The following is an 18,906-nucleotide window of genomic DNA, read 5'->3' as shown; positions in this document are numbered from 1 at the left end:
GAGTCCCAGGATCGAGTCCCACATCGGGCTCCCTGCTCAGCAGGGAGTCTGCTTCTCCCTCTGACCCTCTTCCCTCTCGTGCTCTCTATCTCTCATTCTCTCTCTCTCAAATAAATAAAATCTTTAAAAAAAAAAAATAAAAAATAAAAAAAATAAAAAAGACTTTAGCTATCATCCCCCCACCTCCCTTTCCCCCAGCCCCAGACAACCACGAATTTGTTTTCTGTCTCTATAGATCTGCCTATTCTGAACATTTTATATAAATTCAGTAATACAACTTGTGGCCTTTTATGTCTGGCTTCTTTCACTCAGCATGTTTTCAAGGTTCATCCATGTTGTAGTGTATATCAGTACTTCATTACTTTTTCTGGCTCAAAAATAGTTTATTATATAGATATACAAGTTTTGTTTATCCATTCATCAGTTAATGGACTTTTGGGTAGCTTCCACTTTTGCTGCTATGAACATTCGTGTACAAGTTTTCGTGTGGACACTAGTTTCATTTCTTGGGTAAAATGGAGTGAAATTGCTGGATCAAATGGTTGCATTATTTTCTATAAACATCAGCTCTAGCCTTCAAAGTAGGAACTACTACGTTCACAGTTGAGCAAACCGAAACTCAGAGAGGTATATAACTTGCCCAAGGCCACAGTGAGTAAATGGTGGAGCAGGGCTTAGAACCCAGGCAATCTAGCTCAAATTCCATGCTCATCCTGCCTCAGGGTCTCAGAACTTTTGTTTTACCCAAGAGGTAATCTAATCCACCAGCTACTGAATCTCACAAAACCGGGCCAGGCTCCTTTGTACACAGGTAGCCCAGCCAGGAATGGAATCTGAGGAGCCCAGTGGGGGCTAGCCAAATATCTTATTCATCTCGTGGGGTGACCAAGGCTCTGGGGAACTGAGAGGAGGCATAAGGTTAGGTCTTTTGAGGCCTCCCCAAAATTTAATCCATTTTTGTGATAGTTTCTCCTGGACTAGGCTGCCTTAAGGATAAAATAAACATGAGCTCCAGGAGCCAGTGTAGTGGGTGGCTAGAACATGGGCTCTGAAGGTCAACTGCCGGGGAAGGAAGAAGCCCCCATCACCTCTTTGTACCTTTGATCCCCATTTGCACCATATCCCTGCCCTGAGGGCTCTTCAAGAGCTGACTTATCAGGTTCCTCCAAAGACGAGTTTTGAGAGAGTGGAGAGTGGGTTAAGACATCCTAGTGTAGGACTCCAGAGGTGCCTTGAGGCAGGAAACATGTCTGTGGGAGAAAGCTAGTCCAGATCCTTGCCAAATATAGGGGGGAAGTGGGACCAAGAGGGGATACTCTAAAAGTTACCCCTGTGGGGTCTGACCCTGGGGGCTGGGGAAGGAATTATGGGGCATTTAAATTTCTCACTGATGTTCTCCATTTTGGTATCCCATTTTGTTTATCTCTGTTCTAACTAAATAATTGAGCTGTGGGTAGTTCAGTCTGCAATTCTCATTCAGGACCCTGGGTGTGTTTTTGTTCACTGCTGCACAAAGCTCATTGCCTGGTACGTAGTAGGAAAGGTTGTCGGGTAAAATGCAAAAATCCCAGTTAAATTTGGATTTTAAACAAAATATGAATTATTTTTTCATATAAGTATGTCCCATTTGTTTATCTGAAATTCAAATTCAACTGGGCTTCCTGTATTTTATCTGCTACATCTGCCAACCCTAGTAGTAGGGTCTCAAAAAAATATTTGCGGAATTTGCCTTGGCTCGGCCCTAAACTTGCGGTGTCACCGTTTGGCCAACTCTGCGACCCTCTTTGGGCCTCACTGTCTCTGTCTGAAAAGTCGGGAGGTCGGACAGCGACCTCGGCGCAGGGATCGCCAATGTAGGAAAGTGCTGGGTGAACTGCCAAGGAGCAGAGAAGGAGCTCCGGTCGAGCATACACCTCCAGACTGGGCACCACGCTCGACTCTCCCCACCAACGCGGGGGAAACCCCGATGCCGTCCCGGAGTCGCTGGGGCGGGGCCGAGGCTGTCGCCATGGATACACGGGTAGCTGGAGCCCCTCCCCCACAAGGCCACGCATTTCCGCTGTGTTGGAGCCTTCTGATTGGTTGGCCGCCTGGACGCTACCACCAGCCCTGAGGCCGCAAAGGGGTGGGGGCGGGGTGTTGTCTTCGTGAGACTCGTGCCCTGAAGAGCTGTGCTTGTGGCCGCTCTAGGGGAGAATGGGTTCTCTGCCTCACAAGGAGAAAAAGACTGGGGCTCAGGTCCGAAGAGTGTGCACTCCTACTAGAGCTTATGTTCATGCCTCTCCCTGAGAAAGGAAGAGGGGGCGGGAAAGTCAGCAACGCCCCCTCGGGAGCCTATTCGGTCCCAAGATCTGGAGCACCGGAAGTGTTGGCGACGTGTCAGTGCGCCCTACTCTAAACCTTCCCTCCCAGGCCACCTTTCCTCTTCAGCTGCGGGATTCCGGGGCCGCCCGGGCGCTGCACCCCGCCGCTTCCGCATTGAACCGCCGCTTCAACCGAACTCTCAACCTGTGCGCGCGCTCCCTCTCGAGCCTGATGGTTGGGCCGGCGCCTGGGAGTAGCCACGCCCTTTCCCTCGCCTGGCAGCCAATGGACGGTCTTTTCTCGGCGGGGTGATGGGTAATTAATGAGGGTCGGGCGCTGATTGGCTGCAGGGTCGAGGCCGGGGGCTGGGCGGCGGGGTAGGTTGTTCCTGAGGTGGGAGGCGGCACCCGTGGCTGAGAAGGAGGCCTGAGAGCGACATGTCCCCGGCGGCCGAGGCAGAGCGGCCCGTGGTGCTGTTTTTCTGAGTCCGGGGCGGCCTCGCGGCCGGCTGAGGACGAGGGTCGGCGGAGGCTGCCCCCGCTGTGGTGGCCGCCATGCTGGGGGCCCGGGCGGTTGAGGGAGCCGCCGTGGCGCTCCTGCGACTGCTGCTGCTGCTGCTGCTGCTGCTGCTGCCGCCGGCGCTCCGGGGGCCGGGGCTCGGCGTGGTCGGCTCCGCGGGGGCCGGGCTACCCGAGAGCGTCATTTGGGCCGTCAACGCGGGCGGCGAGGCGCATGTGGACGTGCACGGGATCCACTTCCGCAAGGACCCTTTGGAAGGCCGGGTGGGCCGAGGTGAGAGCCCCTCAGCCGAGCCGTGGGATCCGGGGCCTGCCGTGCTGGGAGCAGCCGGCGGAGGGCTGCGGGCCCTGAGCCCCCTCCTCGACCCTGGAGCCACGTCTCTGGAGCCAAGTCTCTCTCTTTGCAGTTTCCTCAGGGACCCGGTCCGAGCTCAAAGCCTGGCGCTGGCTCGAAGCTAGGAAGAACAATTGAGGCAGAGTTGGCGAGAAGTTATATTTGGACCTCACATCCTGCATTTTCTTAACCCCTCACTTCCACCCGATCTGGGAAAGTAAAGACGAGGGCGGCCTCTTGCCACCTCGAGGCCTCACGGGTTGTAGGTTATCAGAGTCCCAGGCCTGGGGGGGTTTTGCTCTCCTAACAAGACAGTTCCTGGTAGATTCCTGCCATCCCAGAACCGAGCCCCTTTTCTTACCCCTTCTGCGGGAACGGGGCTTGATTCTTAGCCAGCATAGGAAGGAATCTTCGAAGAGGATGGGCCAGGAAAGTTTGATGGTAGCCTCCTCCCGCCCCCCTTTTAGAGCTAGGAATATGTGCGCCTAAAGGTGGAAGTTGAGGCCACCCCAGAGGGTGGTTATATTGAAGCCATTCTGCACGTGAGGCTGATAAGAGTGTCAGCTGGGTCAGCCAGTGTAAGATCTGAGGGTTGTGTTCCAGAGTGTAGAGCCTACCCTAAGTGGCCTTGAGAGGTATGATCCCAACGTATGGGAAAAATGATTTTGACTTAACTGACGAGCCGCAGCGGTTTTTAGAGCGCTGCGCAGTTCTCATAGCTAGGGTAAGAATAGCCAGGGGAGCTGGTTAAACATGCAAATCCCAGACCTAGTAGACTAAACCCACGTTTCTGCACCAGGGGCTTCTGATGTTGGTCATCCCCAGACCAGACTTTGGGAAGATCTGCTCTAGACTCCTGTTTCTTCTGTAAGTGGGATTGGACAACAGGTTTAGGAGGGAAGTTCCATACTTCATGTGTTGGAAGGAGATTTATGTTGCATGCTGGGTTCAGAGGCTGCCAAATTGGCAGTATGCCATCTCCAGAAAACCAAGAGACAGACTTTCTCTCATTCTTTCCACAATGCCCAGATTTGGCTCTTGCCTTTAGGAAAGGGTTTAACTTAGTTCTTCCAAGATAATTGCAGTGTCCTGGAGTTTGTTATATTAGCGAGTTTATTGCTTCCATACATGTGAGGGTGTTGGGACACAGGGCTGTTTTCTGAAGTTCTATGTTTGTCTTGGAATTTAGTTAGCCCTGGCGTGTAGGTCTCAGTAGCCTGGGTTCAGCTGAGTCAGGGCTCCAATCTTTAGCAGCTCTAACAGCAGCCAAAGCCAGACTTAATATAAGCAGGAGGTCATTGCTATCTCCATCCTGGACCCTTCCTCTTTCCTCATGGGTGTGGGCAGGGAGGAAGGAGCCCTTGAGGAAACTAGAGACCGTTTGTGGACTTTGCCTCTTGAGATAGCAGTGGTGAGGACAGTGTACAGATGGTTTCTCTCACTTAACGGATACCAGGCTTCACATAGGTTACATTATCCTATTAGGGTTATTGTGCAGAGGAAAAAGCTAAGACCATGAAGGTTTAGTTCCCAGCTTCTCCTCTTACTTGGAAATCCTGGTTTTAATTTGCTGGTGTAGGTGATTTTGGGGGTGGAGCGGGGGAGGTGCTGGTGCTTGTCAGCGTTCATCCAGTCTCTGTGTCCTTCGGTTATTGGTTCATGGTTGCAGTTTCTTTGGAGTTTATTGTAGCAGGTAAAATACATGAGACCTACCCAAGCCCATGTGTACTGGAGCCCGGCATTTGGGGCACTCTATAAACAGAGGCTCCCTGCTCCACTCTGTCAGAGTATGACAAACGTGGACCATGAATTATAGCAATAGGAAGGGGTAGATGAAGAGTGGAGGCTGGTTGTCAGCTGCAGCTTGGACCAGCCTGTTGCAGCATTGCACACTGGGTTCCTGAGAGTAATTTTTGGTGGCGTTAGATCTGGGCCTGAGACGTGGTTCAGCTTCCACTCTCTGGTTCAGCTTCCACTCTCGGGAGGCAACTCTGTAGTTTCTTTCTGTGCTAAGGAGTCGGCACCACTGAGGGAAGTGTAGCTGTTCACTCTACCTTCCCTTCTCTGGCACCGTTTAGGTAGGATGTGCCAGGTACTTGGAGACCCTTGCCTCAGGCAGCTATTTACACTAATTGCGGTAGGAGCTGTATGTCTTATTCTTTTGCCACATGCCTCTGATAATTGTTTCTGTCATGCTGAAGAAAGTTCATTTTATGTTGACTGAATTCAGGTATTTGTTGCCAAGTTAATCCAGATAAGGGTTTGGCCTGCTTTTGAACTTGGTGTTTCTCTGTAGTGTCTTTGTAGTTCAGCATTCTTGTAACTGAGTGGCCTAGGGCACCTAGTGGCTTTTGCTTTCAAAGGCACTCCATAATATTTGTTGAATTTCATTTCTGCCTTGAGGATAGCTAGTGCTCATCGGAGATACTTACAGCTTGGGAAAGGCTCTTTCAACTTGTGTGCTTCACCAGATGGTAGTACCACTGTGCTTCGGCAGTGCTCAACTTGGGGTTTTGGCATGCTGAACATTCTGGGTTCTTTTGAACTTGCTCATTGTGGGTTCCTCCTGACTGAGGAGGAAAAGACCTGAGAGCATAAAACTTGGCTTGGTTTTGGGAGAGGCAATTTCCTCTTAATAGAAAGATACCTGCTGAGCATTTGTATGACCTTGAAGAACACACTTTACCTCTCTGGGCCTTGTTTTCCTTTTTTAGTATAACCTGTGATGCTTTAGAAATCAGTGGCCCTGAGTCTGAAAACTCTTCTGTCCAGAATGGGTTAAAGTGTCTCTTTTTCTGTGCTCAGTGACCTTTTACATGAAGTTAAAACTAGGGCACATCATGATTCCAGAGGGGTAAAAAGGTGGCTTAGAGCCTGAGCCTATCAGATTACTAATTCTGCAAGCCTAAGGGAGACCCTTTTCTGGGCAGTCTTCCTTTTGGCTGGGGAGGGATTTGGCTTTGGGGAGATAAGAACTAAAAAGAGGATGAGAGTCCCTGCTCCCTCCGATTTGCTGAAGGCCTTGGGATTTGTTTCGGATTCTCTCCCTGTACTGTCACCTAAGAGGCAGGCTTCATCTGCAGGCCCACCAAATAGCAGAATTTCATAGGTAGAGAATTTAAGTGGGTGGTAGCCCCCATTTTACAGGTGAGAAAACACCTGGAGAAAATAATTTGTTCCAAATCCCATCATAGGTGGCAGAGCCAGGATTCAGATCCAGGCCTGTCTTACTGTAAAACCGGGGCTGAATTTTTCGAGCAGCCTGGCTCCTCCATTGTCCTGAACTAAGAATCTTAGCAGCAGACATAATGTAGGCCCTTTGGCCCCCTTCCTTTCTGGTTAACTGTCTGAACTATATTGTGCCAACTTCAGCAGTGTGCTGATTGTGTACACATCACTGTATTTTAGAGAAATCTGTTTAGCTGTGAATACATAAAGTCTAAGGGGGAAAGAAAAAAATCCTTTTTCCTGCTGCGTCTCTTGGGACTTGGGCAGATGCATCTTTACATGTGGCACATCTCCTGGGAAAGCCACTTGGGCTTTAAAGGGAAAATATTTAAAGGTAATTCCAAGGTTGTTAAGTAGTTTTTATTCACATGGCTGAGTTTTCTTAGTTGTGAGACTAAGGCTGTTACAGATTACATTACTGTCAGTTTCTCACTTTTTCCACTCGGCAAGAAAAGAAAAGATTCCCCACACATGCACAAAATTTTCTGTGTATCTAAAAAGCAAATCTAGTTAATGTTCCAAATTTGTAAGGATCATGGTTCTCATGGAAGAAGGAAATTCTTAGAACTCAAGTGGAAGAGAAATAGCAGTCTTTTAATCTTTATGGGTTTGTGCCCTGGTGTAATGGTTTGAGCCTGGGAAAGAGCTGAGGCGTGTTGGCAGTACATCCTTTGTAGTGCTACTTAGCACCCTTCTTTGATTTCTTGAGAAGAAATAAGAAAAAAGTCTGAAGACAGAAGTGCAATGAGTTTCCCGTTGCATTGTCTCATCAGGTCCACCTGATGTCATGGCTAACTGTTCCCTTACAGGAACTGTCAACAGTTATGTTTATTTTTTTGAGGGCTTGACCTTAGCCCCTGGCTCTTTTAGTTACTCTTTTACCTCCCTTGGAGATAAAAGATCCCCTTGGAGTTTTGTTGATTCAGAAGGTAAGGCTCCAGGGATGACTGCTCTTGGACATCTTGCAAAGGACCTAGGTGCCAAATATCTTCAGAGTCACTGTGTGAGATTGGAAGGTGGTCTTGAAATCTTAATTCCGGGCTGGGGGAGCGACTGGGCCTGTACCAAAATCATTGCTAAGTCTGTAGTTTGGAAAGTAGATTTATGGAACACTGGAAAGCCTCATTGTGTTTACATGATAAAGGAATCAGAGAAGCTACTTTCGAAGGAGGAACATAGCTGTTCATCTCTGGGGCTGGAGTGTGGTTGGTGTCTTATGTTTGAGGAAGGACCCCAGTCTAGTTTGTTATGGGGCGGGAGAAAAACATACATAGTCTTGTCTTCTACCAAGACTGGGGAAGAGGGTTGGGGGCAATAGAGGTTTTCCGCTCTTCTGATACCCAACTTTTTACCTTTTTTTTTTTTTTTTTTTTTTTTTTTAATGTAAGCTCTATGCTCAAAGTGGGGCTTGAATACTCATAACTCTGAGATCAAGAGCCACATGCTCGACCAGCTGAGCCACCCAGGTGTCTTTTTACTTTTACCCTGCCTTATTCCTTGTCAGTCTATGAAATGGGAAAGGTGGCTCCCCAAGGACTTGGGCATCTTAGGGCAGAGGTGCCAGTAGGACCTTGGCAGATTTTTTCTTGCTAGGATGGCTCTAGCCCTGTGGAGAGAATAGCATGCCTTCACTGCTCTGCAGGCACCTCCTTTGTTGCTGTTTGTTAATTCAGCAAAACATATTAAGTGCCTGTTTATGTGCCAGCCACCTTGTTAGGTGCTGGGGACACAGTAGGAACTTTTTTCTTCTTTCGGTTTAACTGGGGGAATGTGCAAGAGAGAGTAGGTGAGGTTGAGTTTTGTGAGTTTGTGAGAATTAAGGTGCTTGCATGTAAAGGAAATTAGCATCACACCCTTCTTATGAGCATATTTCTCTTTACCAGCCTTGGAACTTTGTGAATGAAAATTATAAAAAGCAACTAAGCGGGTATCTTATTTGCGGTAAAGACAATGTAGAAATGACTTTCCTAACATAGCCTGTTTGTTTTAGACTCTTGAGCTTTTCTGAATGAAAAACAAACAAAAAAACCAAACCCCACACATTCTCTGAGCTTAATCATCTTGCAGAGTTCTTGGCCACCCCCCCCCTCGTTTTATGAGCTTTCTCTGAAGCTCCCCTTCTCAGGGAGCCAGGAACTGTAGCTATCGCCTGTTTTCTTCCTGTCACTCTCTGTGCAGTTGAGGAAAGTCATTTTAACAGCCTTTTAAAAAGTTCTACTCTGAGGGTTAGGGAGCTGTCGGGGTGATTAGTGTTTGGTTTCTCTCGCTTTATTCTTCCTTGGTAATGGCTCTCTAATTCTTGCCTTTGTGTCTGGTCTCTTTACAGCCAGGCGGAGAGGGAGTGGCCTCTTCCCCTGGGAAGGTTACTAGCATTGCCCTGGAAATGGCTGGCAGTCCTGGGGTCTCTGCTTTTTGTGTGTGTCTTGCCTCTGATGTGGTTTCTCTTTGTTTTTTGTCCACAGCCTCTGACTATGGTATGAAACTGCCGATCCTGCGTTCCAACCCAGAGGACCAGATCCTATATCAAACAGAGCGGTACAATGAGGAGACTTTCGGCTACGAAGTGCCCATTAAGGAGGAGGGGGATTATGTGCTGGTGTTGAAATTTGCTGAGGTCTACTTCGCACAGTCCCAGCAGAAGGTGAGGCCTGGTCAGTGGGACATTGCCACTCTTGGATAGTCCCCTGCTATGGGCCAGAGAATGTAAGAGCCTCCCCAGAAGGGAGGAACAGGTGAGCTTTGAGGAAAAGCTGGATTCCTTCTGCCCCTAGAGAAGCAATGTCCCATTGCTCACAAGGCTGCACTTGCCTTGGGGGTTGGTGACAGAAGGCAATGCCAGACTCTTAGTTCTTGGCAACTAACTGATCCTGGTTGTCCTCCTCGGTTGTCAGCACCTTCTTGTTTTTAGCCTTACTCTTTTCCTGTCTCTTCTTGCGAATTTCCTTCTGTCCATGTTGAGCTCTTTGTTTGTATTCTTTGTTCCGTAAGGCCAGTATGAGACCTTGACGGTGAAAGAACATGGCTTTGATTTAGCTCATGTAAAGAACTCGGTACCCTTGACTATATCCAGCCCTGTCATTTTAAAAATTATTTCTGAACTTGAAGACCCGGGCAGGTACATGAAGTCCAGCTGCTAAAGGGGTATGAAGCTGATGGTTTTGACATTGTCCTCTCTCTCTCTCTTTTGTTTTTTTAAATCGTGGAAGGTATTTGATGTGCGATTGAATGGCCATGTCGTGGTGAAGGACTTGGATATCTTTGATCGTGTTGGGCACAGCACAGCTCATGATGAAATCATCCCTATGAGCATCAGAAAGGGGAAGCTGAGTGTCCAAGGGGAGGTGTCCACCTTCACAGGGAAACTCTACATCGAGTTTGTTAAGGTAATGCTCTCCCTCTGCCCTCCCCGCTGAGGAAATGTTTAATAAAAGAATGGGTGCAGGGGGAATGTTCACTGCTGTGTGGTGCTGACCATGGTTTCCCATTTCCTAGGGGTACTATGACAATCCCAAAGTTTGTGCACTCTACATCATGGCTGGGACAGTGGATGGTAAGTGGCGTCTTTAACCTCCTTTTTTCCTTGAGCTGAAGGATGTGGTTGAGGAAGCCCTTGGGGGGATAATTTAGCTGATCACTCTCGTGAGAACGCTTAAAGCCAAATTGTGGGGAATCCAGAGCCAGACGGATGGGGATGAAGTGTAGCATGGTGCTGGCCATAAGCTTTGGAGTAAGGTCTGTGTTCAAATTTTGTTGCTGTCACTTAATCAGCTCTTTGGTTTTGGACAAATTCCTTTAACTTCACTGTAAATTTGGCTTAATAATGGTACCTACTGGTGTGCCCTAACCTTGGAGTCTTTTGGAATTGCCTAGAACTTGGCCTTATTTTCTTTCTTTGACATCTAATTACTGGGGGCAAAAAGGGAAAAGGCAAAAGGAGGAGGAGTCCGTTTGCATGTTGGTATGCTCTTAGAGCTCCAGCATTGCTGGGCTGTGCTGGACAAGAGTTTACTTACCAATGTCTCCTTGGCCTTGGGATCCAGCCTTAGGGTGTATCACTTTCTCAGCATTGTGATCATCCTACCCACCAGCTTCCCAGGCTGATTTTTTGCAGAGAAAGCTTGTGTCTAAGTGACTTTTCACCTCCATTCCACCTCTGTACATTTTCCCAACTCGTCCTGAATGCACCGGGGAGCCCATCCTGTTGTCTTGATGTGTCCCCAGATGCTGGTATTCTGACATCTAGGCAGATGTCTTGCCACAAAAACAGATTTGCAGCTTGATTCGCTAAGGAGGAGGCAGAGCAGAGGGGTAGTGGGTGCTGACAACCCAAGGCTCTGTGGCTCAGCTTTTCCTCAGTTGCTTCGTGAATCAGAAGGGAATGTGGGATTGCGGAGGCTGCAGGAGGGATTTGAAAAGGTTAAGTTTAGGGTGTTGGGTCATTGTCTCTGTTCAGTCTGGTCCTCCCACGGTTCTGAGAAGTAGGACAGGAAGAGGAGCTAGCGAACCTCCCTGGGTGCAGGGCTTGTACTGTGTCTTAGTTAAATCTAAAGAATAGTGTTTGCAGCAATCTGCTCTTCTCTAGGCCAGGAGCTAGTTCTGCTACTTCTCTTTTTTCCCGTAGACCCAGCTTAGGTCATAGCATCTCTTTATTGTAGCTCATTTACGGCTCTTAAGGGTCTCACTTAAATGCTGTGGATCTCACTTAACAGGTGTCTGTTTTCTTGTGTCAGATGTACCAAAGCTGCAGCCTCATCCAGGACTGGAGAAGAAAGAGGAGGAGGAAGAAGAAGAAGAATACGATGAAGGGTCTAATCTCAAAAGACAGACCAATAAGAATCGGGTGCAGTCAGGCCCCCGCACGCCCAACCCCTATGCCTCGGACAACAGCAGCCTCATGTTTCCCATCCTGGTGGCCTTCGGAGTCTTCATTCCAACCCTCTTCTGCCTCTGCCGGTTGTGAGAACAAATACCATCCTGAACTGGGTGGAGGGGTGAGGGAAAGAAACCAAACATGTTGGTTTTGGTTTCTGTATTTTTCACAGTGATTAACAAAAAAAACAAACAGACAAAAACCACACACAAAAATTAAAGGAGAAAAAAAGAGGCAGAGTGGGTAGAGAGCAGCCCTCATCCACCACTGGTCCCAGCCCTGCTTCAGTCCTTATGCTCTCTTTGTGGCTGGCCCCAGCCGTCTCTTTCCTCTCCAGGGTACTTAGGGCAAAGCGGATCCTACGTGTTCAAGGATCCTCGTCTGCACACCTAGTGGAAAGGACTCTGAACCCAGAGCAGACACAGTTCCTTTTTTTAGGTTAGAAATTAACAGCAGGGAAATGTCATCTTACTACCTGAGAAGACCAGTGCTGGGAGTTGGGTATGTTCTGAAGTGACGTCCAGATAAGTTTTCAGATGCCCTGGGATTGAAAGTGTGTGTGCTTTGTGTATGTGTGAAGGTGTATAATTTGTATGATAAAGATGAAAACAGAGGGGGATTAAACAGAAAAAGAAAGAAAAGTAGATACTTCCTTACTTGGAAGCCTTTCTGGTTTCAGCCTAATGATGGTTCCACCTTAAGTGTTTGCGCTTTGTCATTGCTTGTCTCCCTGACATGTGCCAGTTAGAGGACTGTCTGGTATCCAAGACAAATAGTTTATGTCAGGTCCTCAAGTTGCCTCTGACTTGTTACCACAACAAATCATTTTAATTTCAGTGCCTGTTGGGGACTTGATTTCCTCTCATTTTTCCCCCCTTAATCTGGCTCATTTGAAATCTCTTCTCTCCTAGTCATCCTGCTAAGTTATTGCCAAGAAGGGAAGGAGACATGGGGATTTGGGGTTCCCTTTGCTTGAATGTCTTATCCTCTACCACCTCACCTTGTTGGTACTTCCCTCCCTGGATCTCTGAGCCAGCAGCCAGGAGGACCTGACCTAGCAGTTCTTTTACTGGCCCCTCTGTAGGGTCTTGCTGCCAGGGGACAGGGGTGCTTTCCAGCCTGCAGCAACAGAACACTTGACCTTAAAAGTCTCTTCTGGTCTTTGGATTAGAAAAGGCTTATGTTAGCATAACTTAAGAGCCACCTCAGAGACTTGAGCCCTACTAAGTGACTGACCCCTGTTTAGAGTGTCTAGTATCTGATGTTCATTTTTTCCCATCTTACGTCTGTGGCACAAGTCAACCGGTTTTGGTTTATGCCCAGGGCTGCCCCACAGAACTAGACTGATTGTTTGTATCTGGCCCAGGGGTGCCTCTCACTGATCTTAATAGTATGCCCCTCTGCCCTTTCATCTCCCTATCCAAGTTACAGTTGAGTTCTTGGTGTGATGGGGCTGAAAGATTTCCAGTCAGCCATAGTCCTGGCAGCTCTGAAGCCAACCTTAGCATCTAAGTGTCTGTCTTAAATTCCCTGGAAAAACTTCTGCAGGAAATGAAGCTTCCCTGTTCTCTTCCTTTCTGGTCACTGTTATCCTTTTCCCAGTTAGGGCAGCAATGAGGGAGGACCCAGCCAAGCTACCCTTGTAGCTTTTCTGTGGATGGAAGGCAACAGGATTAGCTTCTGCTTGGGCTGGAGCAGCATAGAATCTCAGACAAGGCTCATCATTTTAGAATGTGTTTAATTTTGTCTTTTATTTTTTTTTAATGTTTTAAAGAGCTCCATATATTTGAACTGTTTGTTATGTGACAAAGTAAGTAGGCTTTGGGCTCATGTCCTGGGTTTTGACTCTTGATGAGTTACTCTGGGCCAGCATTTAGTCCTTTGAGAGTTGGAGCCCTTTATTTTAGCTGTGACTTAGGCCTCAGTAGTAGGGTATTGAGTCAGGCATCTGGATGGCTGTGGCCTGAGGCCGCAGTAAGAGGAATACTTCTGGAGTGCTTCACAAAGCTCCCTGCTTTAAAGGATGGCATCCTATGGCCTTGGTCCTGGGGACCCCCTGCCTGGGGCAGTGGACATCCTGACTGTTGATTGGGCTTCCGACAGTGGCTTCAGTTCGTCTTCCATCAGAAGTTCCCACAGCTGTAGGCCACTGCCAGTGAAGTAGACGAGATAAGAAAGGAGGATGTGCTGCCTCCATTTTGCCTTGTTTGTTAGTTTGCCTGGGTCTCTGAGGAAGGAGGGGTCCCGCCTCCTCACCTCAACCCATCCCTTCAGTGACTCAGAGTCTCAGAAGGAAACCCTGGCTCCTGGGGCCATTTCCTAATGGTACTGTAAGCCAAGCAGCTTTGCTTCCAAGCCCACCCCTGTTTCCAAGCCCACTTCTTTCCCCTGAGCTCAGGGATAGGGATGGGCATTTTCCTCTGCTTGTGTCCAAAAGGAAGGAACATCCTTCTGTGGCTCACAAAAACTAAAGGAGAAGTAAGGAAACAGGACGAAGTATGGTGGGGGCCCGGGAAGAGTCCCCTGGAGCCAAGCCCACCCAGCTAACAGAGCTGCCCAGGGCCGGTCACAGCTGGCCCAGGATGCTGAACTTGAAAGCTTGTTTTTTGTTTTTGTTTTTGTTTTTTTTGGCTCCTCCAAGATGATATAGGTACATGAAGTTTAGGTTAAAGGGGTGGGTTGGGGCACTCTGTATTTTTATTTTTGTATTGTGTGTGTCACAAATTACTCTGTTCATCATTTGCTTTTTGCACTGTTCGTTCCCCTGCCTGTATTTTGAGCTAGTGCGAGGACCAGGCAGCCATGCTGCCGGGAGTCTATCTGGGGTTGGGAGGTGATGAGGGATGCCACTGAGACCTGGGGAAAGGGCTATCTGGGCACTTCTACTGGATCCACGCTCCCCTAGGTTTTTAGATTTCCCTGACCCCAGCTGGCCAAAGCCAAGAACAGATGGCCAAGATGAAACTCCTTTTTTGGTTCAGTTTCTGGGTAGACCACACAAAGATGTCTGCTGGGGATGGGCTGAGAATCTGCAGCCTAGCTCTGATTTGGGTCAGGGGCCAGGTGGCCGTTGTGGGTTTTACTCATGCTGACTGAAATGTTGTGCCAGGAAATAATCTGTGGGACCCATGTCCCCTAAACCAGGTCCATTTTCCCACAAAGTCTCCATTATGGAGGAGAAGCTGCTCAGTGGATATCTTGAATTCTGGTGACTTGAAAGATGGTTCTCTTCACGTGTCAGTGGGGTCAGACTCCCGGGGGGGCCATGGGGCCTACAGGGCCACCGGCTGGTTTGAGAGTGTGACCTTCTTCTCTTTTTCCCACTGTTTGCCTAAGAGATACTGGCCTGAAATTGGGGGATCACATTAGAGGTCAATTAGACTTTGAAGAGCTGAGGTGAAGTTTAGGTTTACCTCCCCCTTTCTGTGCCTGGAAACTGTTTAATCCAGTTTCAGAATTGTGTTTTGACTTCTTTATCTTTTTGGAGAAGCTTCTGTTTTAAGGAATTTCTCTTCCTTCTTATCCTGTCTCTACTTTCTCCTGAGAACGCCTGGCCATGGCTTCTAGAATCTCAGTTGAACTTCAGAAAACAGCAGCAGTATTTTCCCTTTCCTAGCAGGTACACTTCTTTCTCTAGAAATTGGCTCACCTTGGGAAGCCCAGGGAAAGAGTCCACAAGTTCTCTACCCTCCCTGGATATTGGGGCAGGACCCACCCCCGGTCAGCACAGTGCCTTTTCCTCTCCTGCTCTGAGCCAGGGTGGGCATTCCCTCTAGATTCAGGTCTGGGCAGGGGTCTTACAGTCCCTGCCATGGGGCTGCTTCCCCATCCCTCTCTCCCCTTCCCCTTTGCTGGCCGGCTCTGACCTAATTCAAGTGTCTTCTTGCCTCGAGGAGCCTTAATGGCATCAAGTGGCAACATGTAGTATTGTCCTCCATGCCTCTCCAAAGGGCCTAGGAGAGCAGGTAAGCTTTCCAAACTGAGAGACTAACAGATGCTCCTGTTCAAAAAGGAAGGAGGAGGAGATGCTTTGGGCCGCCTCCTGCTGCGGCCCTGGGGAAGGAGCCTGGGGTAAGGCTAAGTGATAGTGCAGAAGCAGAATCAGAAACACCTGGGATGTGTTCAGAAATCTTAGAAGAAGTTTGCTTCTCTTCTATGGAAAGATCTAATTAGGGTTCAAAGAGCTCTAAGAAAATTGCAAAGAAACCTTAATGTTCAAGCTTCAGAGAGATCAGAGTAATTTCTCCCTATCCGTCCGAGCTCGGACTCTTTGTGTGTTTAGACCTCTCCTGGGGCAAGAGGGCTAGGTTTCCTCATTTTATTATGAGACCAGATTGGCATCAGTGGGTCAGCTGCCCAGCTAGGGCGGGTTTCTTTGTACAAGGGTGGCTTGCTGCCAATCTAGTTTGTCCTTCCCCAGCTGCCTTTTGGCTAGCCTGCCTTCGGTTGCCAGATCATTCTGATAAGAGCAGGTGATGTGGGGACTGGCTGGGTTGGCAGGAAAAGAGCAGGATGGATCTCTTGGGACGGTCCCCTCCCACCTCCCCCGTCCCCCCAGGAGTATAAAAACAAGGAGCCAGGATTGTGCTGGCAGCCAGGGAAACAGTAGTCCTGTTAGAGTTGGCAGGGAGGGCCCTGGCACCTCTCACATCCATGCAGGCTTGTGAGATGGGGGCACATAGCACCAGGAGAAGCAGAACTTCATTCTCACCTCTATTTTGAGCTTCAGTGCTTTATTTCACTATGAGGGAAAACAACAACAAACTGAAGTGTGCTTTCCGTCCTTTCAAAGGACAACTGTCGGGAAAGGAGAGCTGAGTTGCCAGGTGGGAGGGGAGAATTGGCAGGGAGATCTTCACGGCAAACCAGGAATGAGGCGTTCTTGACTCTTCTCTTCCCTGGTGTGTCATGATCCAGGGAATGAAAAAAAATTTGACCCTGGATTAGTCCCCTCCTTGGATTTTCCTTCCACCATGTTCTCACACGCTAGGACCAGCTGCCCATTCTGAGCTCAGAGCAGCCTCTTCAACCATTATCGGCCTAACCTGGCTTGTCAGGAAACCCACCCCGCCCCTCCAGATTGGGCCTGGCTGCTCTATTCTGTACCAAGTACTGGAGAATAGTGTCAAGTTCGTAGTAGCCCTGGTAGCTCCTAGATTCCCATCCTCTCCCTGCGGAAGTCAAACCAACTCTTTGTCTGTAGCCACAACATGCATTTACAGCAGCACAGTGAGGGGCTTTGAACCTGGCTGGCCCGGGAAAGCAGTAGGGGTGGATAGAGCTGTCTTTCCTTCTGGGCTGTCTCCATCTGTCCCTACCCTTTACATGCCCCGCCCTACTCCCACCAAAAAGTAAAAAAATCAGGATGTTTTTCACTGTCCATTGCTTTGTGTTTTAATAAACAATTTGCAGTGACACTCTGTTGAGATTGAGTTTGAATTTGATTGCAAAGAGGTGAAGTGATGGGGTGGGAAAAGGGAGACCCCGGGGGCTCACTTGGCCGCGAAGGGCTCTCCTGTGACAAGACTAGGGCTTTTGTCCATTTTAGCCGGGATGTTTGTTTAATGGAATGAAGTTCTGTAAAACTCTGCCTGGCCATTTCAGCCAGTAGTGCATTCAAGGAAAAATAAACAGTTGTTTTGTTTCCACTTTCACTGGAACGCCAGGCCATGACTGTCTCCCTCCCAGTGCACATCTTTCACTCAGCTTCCGTGACAGCCTGTGGACAGACAAAGCCCTGGGACAATTTTCTCCACCCCCCCCTTTTTTTTGAGAGCGAGAGCACGCACTGTGGGATTGGCATGGGGAGTGGGCAGAGGCAGAGGGAGAGGGAGAGAATCTTGAGCAGGCTTGACGTGGGCTCAACACAGGGTTCAGTCTCACAACCGTGAGATCATAACCTGAGCCAAAATCAAGAGTCAGATGCTTAACCAACTGAGCACCCACATACCCTAACTGCTTTCTCTTTTTCTAGTGTGTTGTCAGTGTTGAGTGTACATTGGGAAGGGGCAGAAAGACCAGAGGATGTTCTTCCTGTAATTTATCTCCCTTGTTTTACAGCTGAGGAACATGAAACTCAAAAAACTTAAGTAATTTACCCCAGGCTAGTCAGCAGACGGTCAAGGCAGGCTTCGAACTCAGTCTGTCTGCCTGCAAAGCCCATGTTCTCTCTAAGGCTGTAAGGATAATGTTAGATACCTCTTATGAAGCCCTCGAAATGGATGAGGCACAATGCCAAGCACTTTTACAGATGTTACTCCTATTTAATCTTCAACAAACCAGTTGGTATTAGCCTTTCATAGGTGAAGTGACTTGCTCAAGGCCATACAGCCAGCAAAAGACAGAGCTGGTATTTTATACCCGCACTCTGGCTCTTGATCATTACGCTGTTATTACTCTCATTACCTTTCCTTTCCCCACGATGCTATGTGACTGGCTTCAGACTCCAGAACCTACCTGCTAAATTTCCCCAGCAGGAATGGAGGCTGCTGGTATGAGGAGAGGGAGGGAGAGTTTGGCCTACCTCCCTCAGTTACCCCTTGAAGGGCAGAATTCAGTGCTCAGCTCCAAGAATGAGGCCAGTGTTGATGGAGTCTGTTCTCAGGGCCCTAATAAACCAGGAGGCCCACAGAGCCTCTTTCTTAGCTCGAGCCCACCCATAACTGGAATTCTTTACTAATTCAGACCTAGCTGTTACTATTTCAAGTAGCTTTCCATGAGCTGCCAAATGGGGGAAGAGACCTGAAGAAGCCTTGCTCTAGGGAGTTGCAGGGAGGAAAACTGTCTGACAGAAGATCTTGGGCCAAGTGCTGGGGGTTGGGTTAAACCACTCCTTGGGTCCAGATCTTAATCTCGCTAAGGAAATCAGGCTCCCGGTTGGCTGGAGCCGGTGTGCTGGACCTTTCTCCATACTTAGTACCCCCACCCCCCCACCCCTTATAGGGGAAGAGAGATGAGTTTTCCCCACATTTACTGGAAAGCTTGTTGCTATTAGCAGTCATGAGGGGTCAAGGCAGAGAGGAGGTGGAGCAGGGAGGTTCTGGAGCAGGATTGCCTCTGCTCTCTAGCAACCTGAGATGTCCATTGTAGGACTCTGGCCCAAGAGTCGTAGTTTTGTTTGTTGCTACCCACGTATATGTTAGTAAAACATAACCCCACTTGCTTTTCGGCTTGGCCTTGTGCTCAGACTCGCTCTCCTAGGTTTCCTTGCTGCTGCCCCTGGAGTCCGTGTGTCACTTCCTCAAGCCTGGTTTCCAGCTCGTTTCCCCTTGGCTCTTTCCAGTCAACACACTCTCCCGTCCAGCTCCATGTCTTCTCTCTGTCCAGCGTGCCTGCCCTCGGCAGAGGGGTCCTGCAGAAAGGCTACCGAAATAGGTTGGCATAGTGACCATTCATGAGACACACTCCCTGGCACCAGCATTGTGCTTTTTGCTTTTCGTTGCTCGTTTTCATCTCTTCTTCACTGTAGCCCTAGGGGAGACGTGTGCCTAGCTTGACTTATAAAGGAGGAAAGGAAGGCTCAGGGGATAGATGACCCATGCAAAGTCCCACAGCTGGTCAGTGGCAGAGTGAGGACTGGGACTATCGAACCGCACGCTCATGCTCTCAATGCCACCACGGGCTCTTCTTTTTTTTTTTTTTTTAATTTTTTT

The 18,906-nt window shown here is 48.7% G+C and overlaps 1 protein-coding gene across 2 annotated transcripts; it reads left to right on the top strand.

The window, feature by feature from the left end:
- The first annotated feature begins 2,670 nt into the window (after positions 1–2,670).
- On the top strand, positions 2,671–16,902 carry MLEC (malectin). 2 transcript variants are annotated; one of them, XM_025889496.2, is made up of 5 exons: positions 2,684–3,096; positions 8,847–9,025; positions 9,591–9,767; positions 9,877–9,934; positions 11,115–16,902. In XM_025889496.2, the coding sequence occupies exons 1-5, from the start codon at positions 2,859–2,861 to the stop codon at positions 11,342–11,344; spliced, it is 882 nt and encodes a 293-aa protein (XP_025745281.1). In that variant the 5' UTR covers positions 2,684–2,858; the 3' UTR covers positions 11,345–16,902. The 2 variants fall into 2 exon arrangements, with proteins under 2 accessions (XP_073737103.1, XP_025745281.1); XM_073881002.1 differs by lacking the exons at positions 9,591–9,767; positions 9,877–9,934 and having other exon boundaries at positions 2,671–3,096.
- Positions 16,903–18,906: the final 2,004 nt, after the last annotated feature.

Source organism: Callorhinus ursinus, unplaced genomic scaffold (assembly GCF_003265705.2).
Source record: "Callorhinus ursinus isolate GAN/ISIS: 27379988/994484 unplaced genomic scaffold, GSC_fseal_2.0 scaffold41, whole genome shotgun sequence".
Lineage (NCBI taxonomy): Eukaryota > Metazoa > Chordata > Mammalia > Carnivora > Otariidae > Callorhinus > Callorhinus ursinus.
The sequence above is the reverse complement of the archived record's forward strand: the minus strand, read 5'-3'. Positions and strand labels throughout refer to the sequence as shown.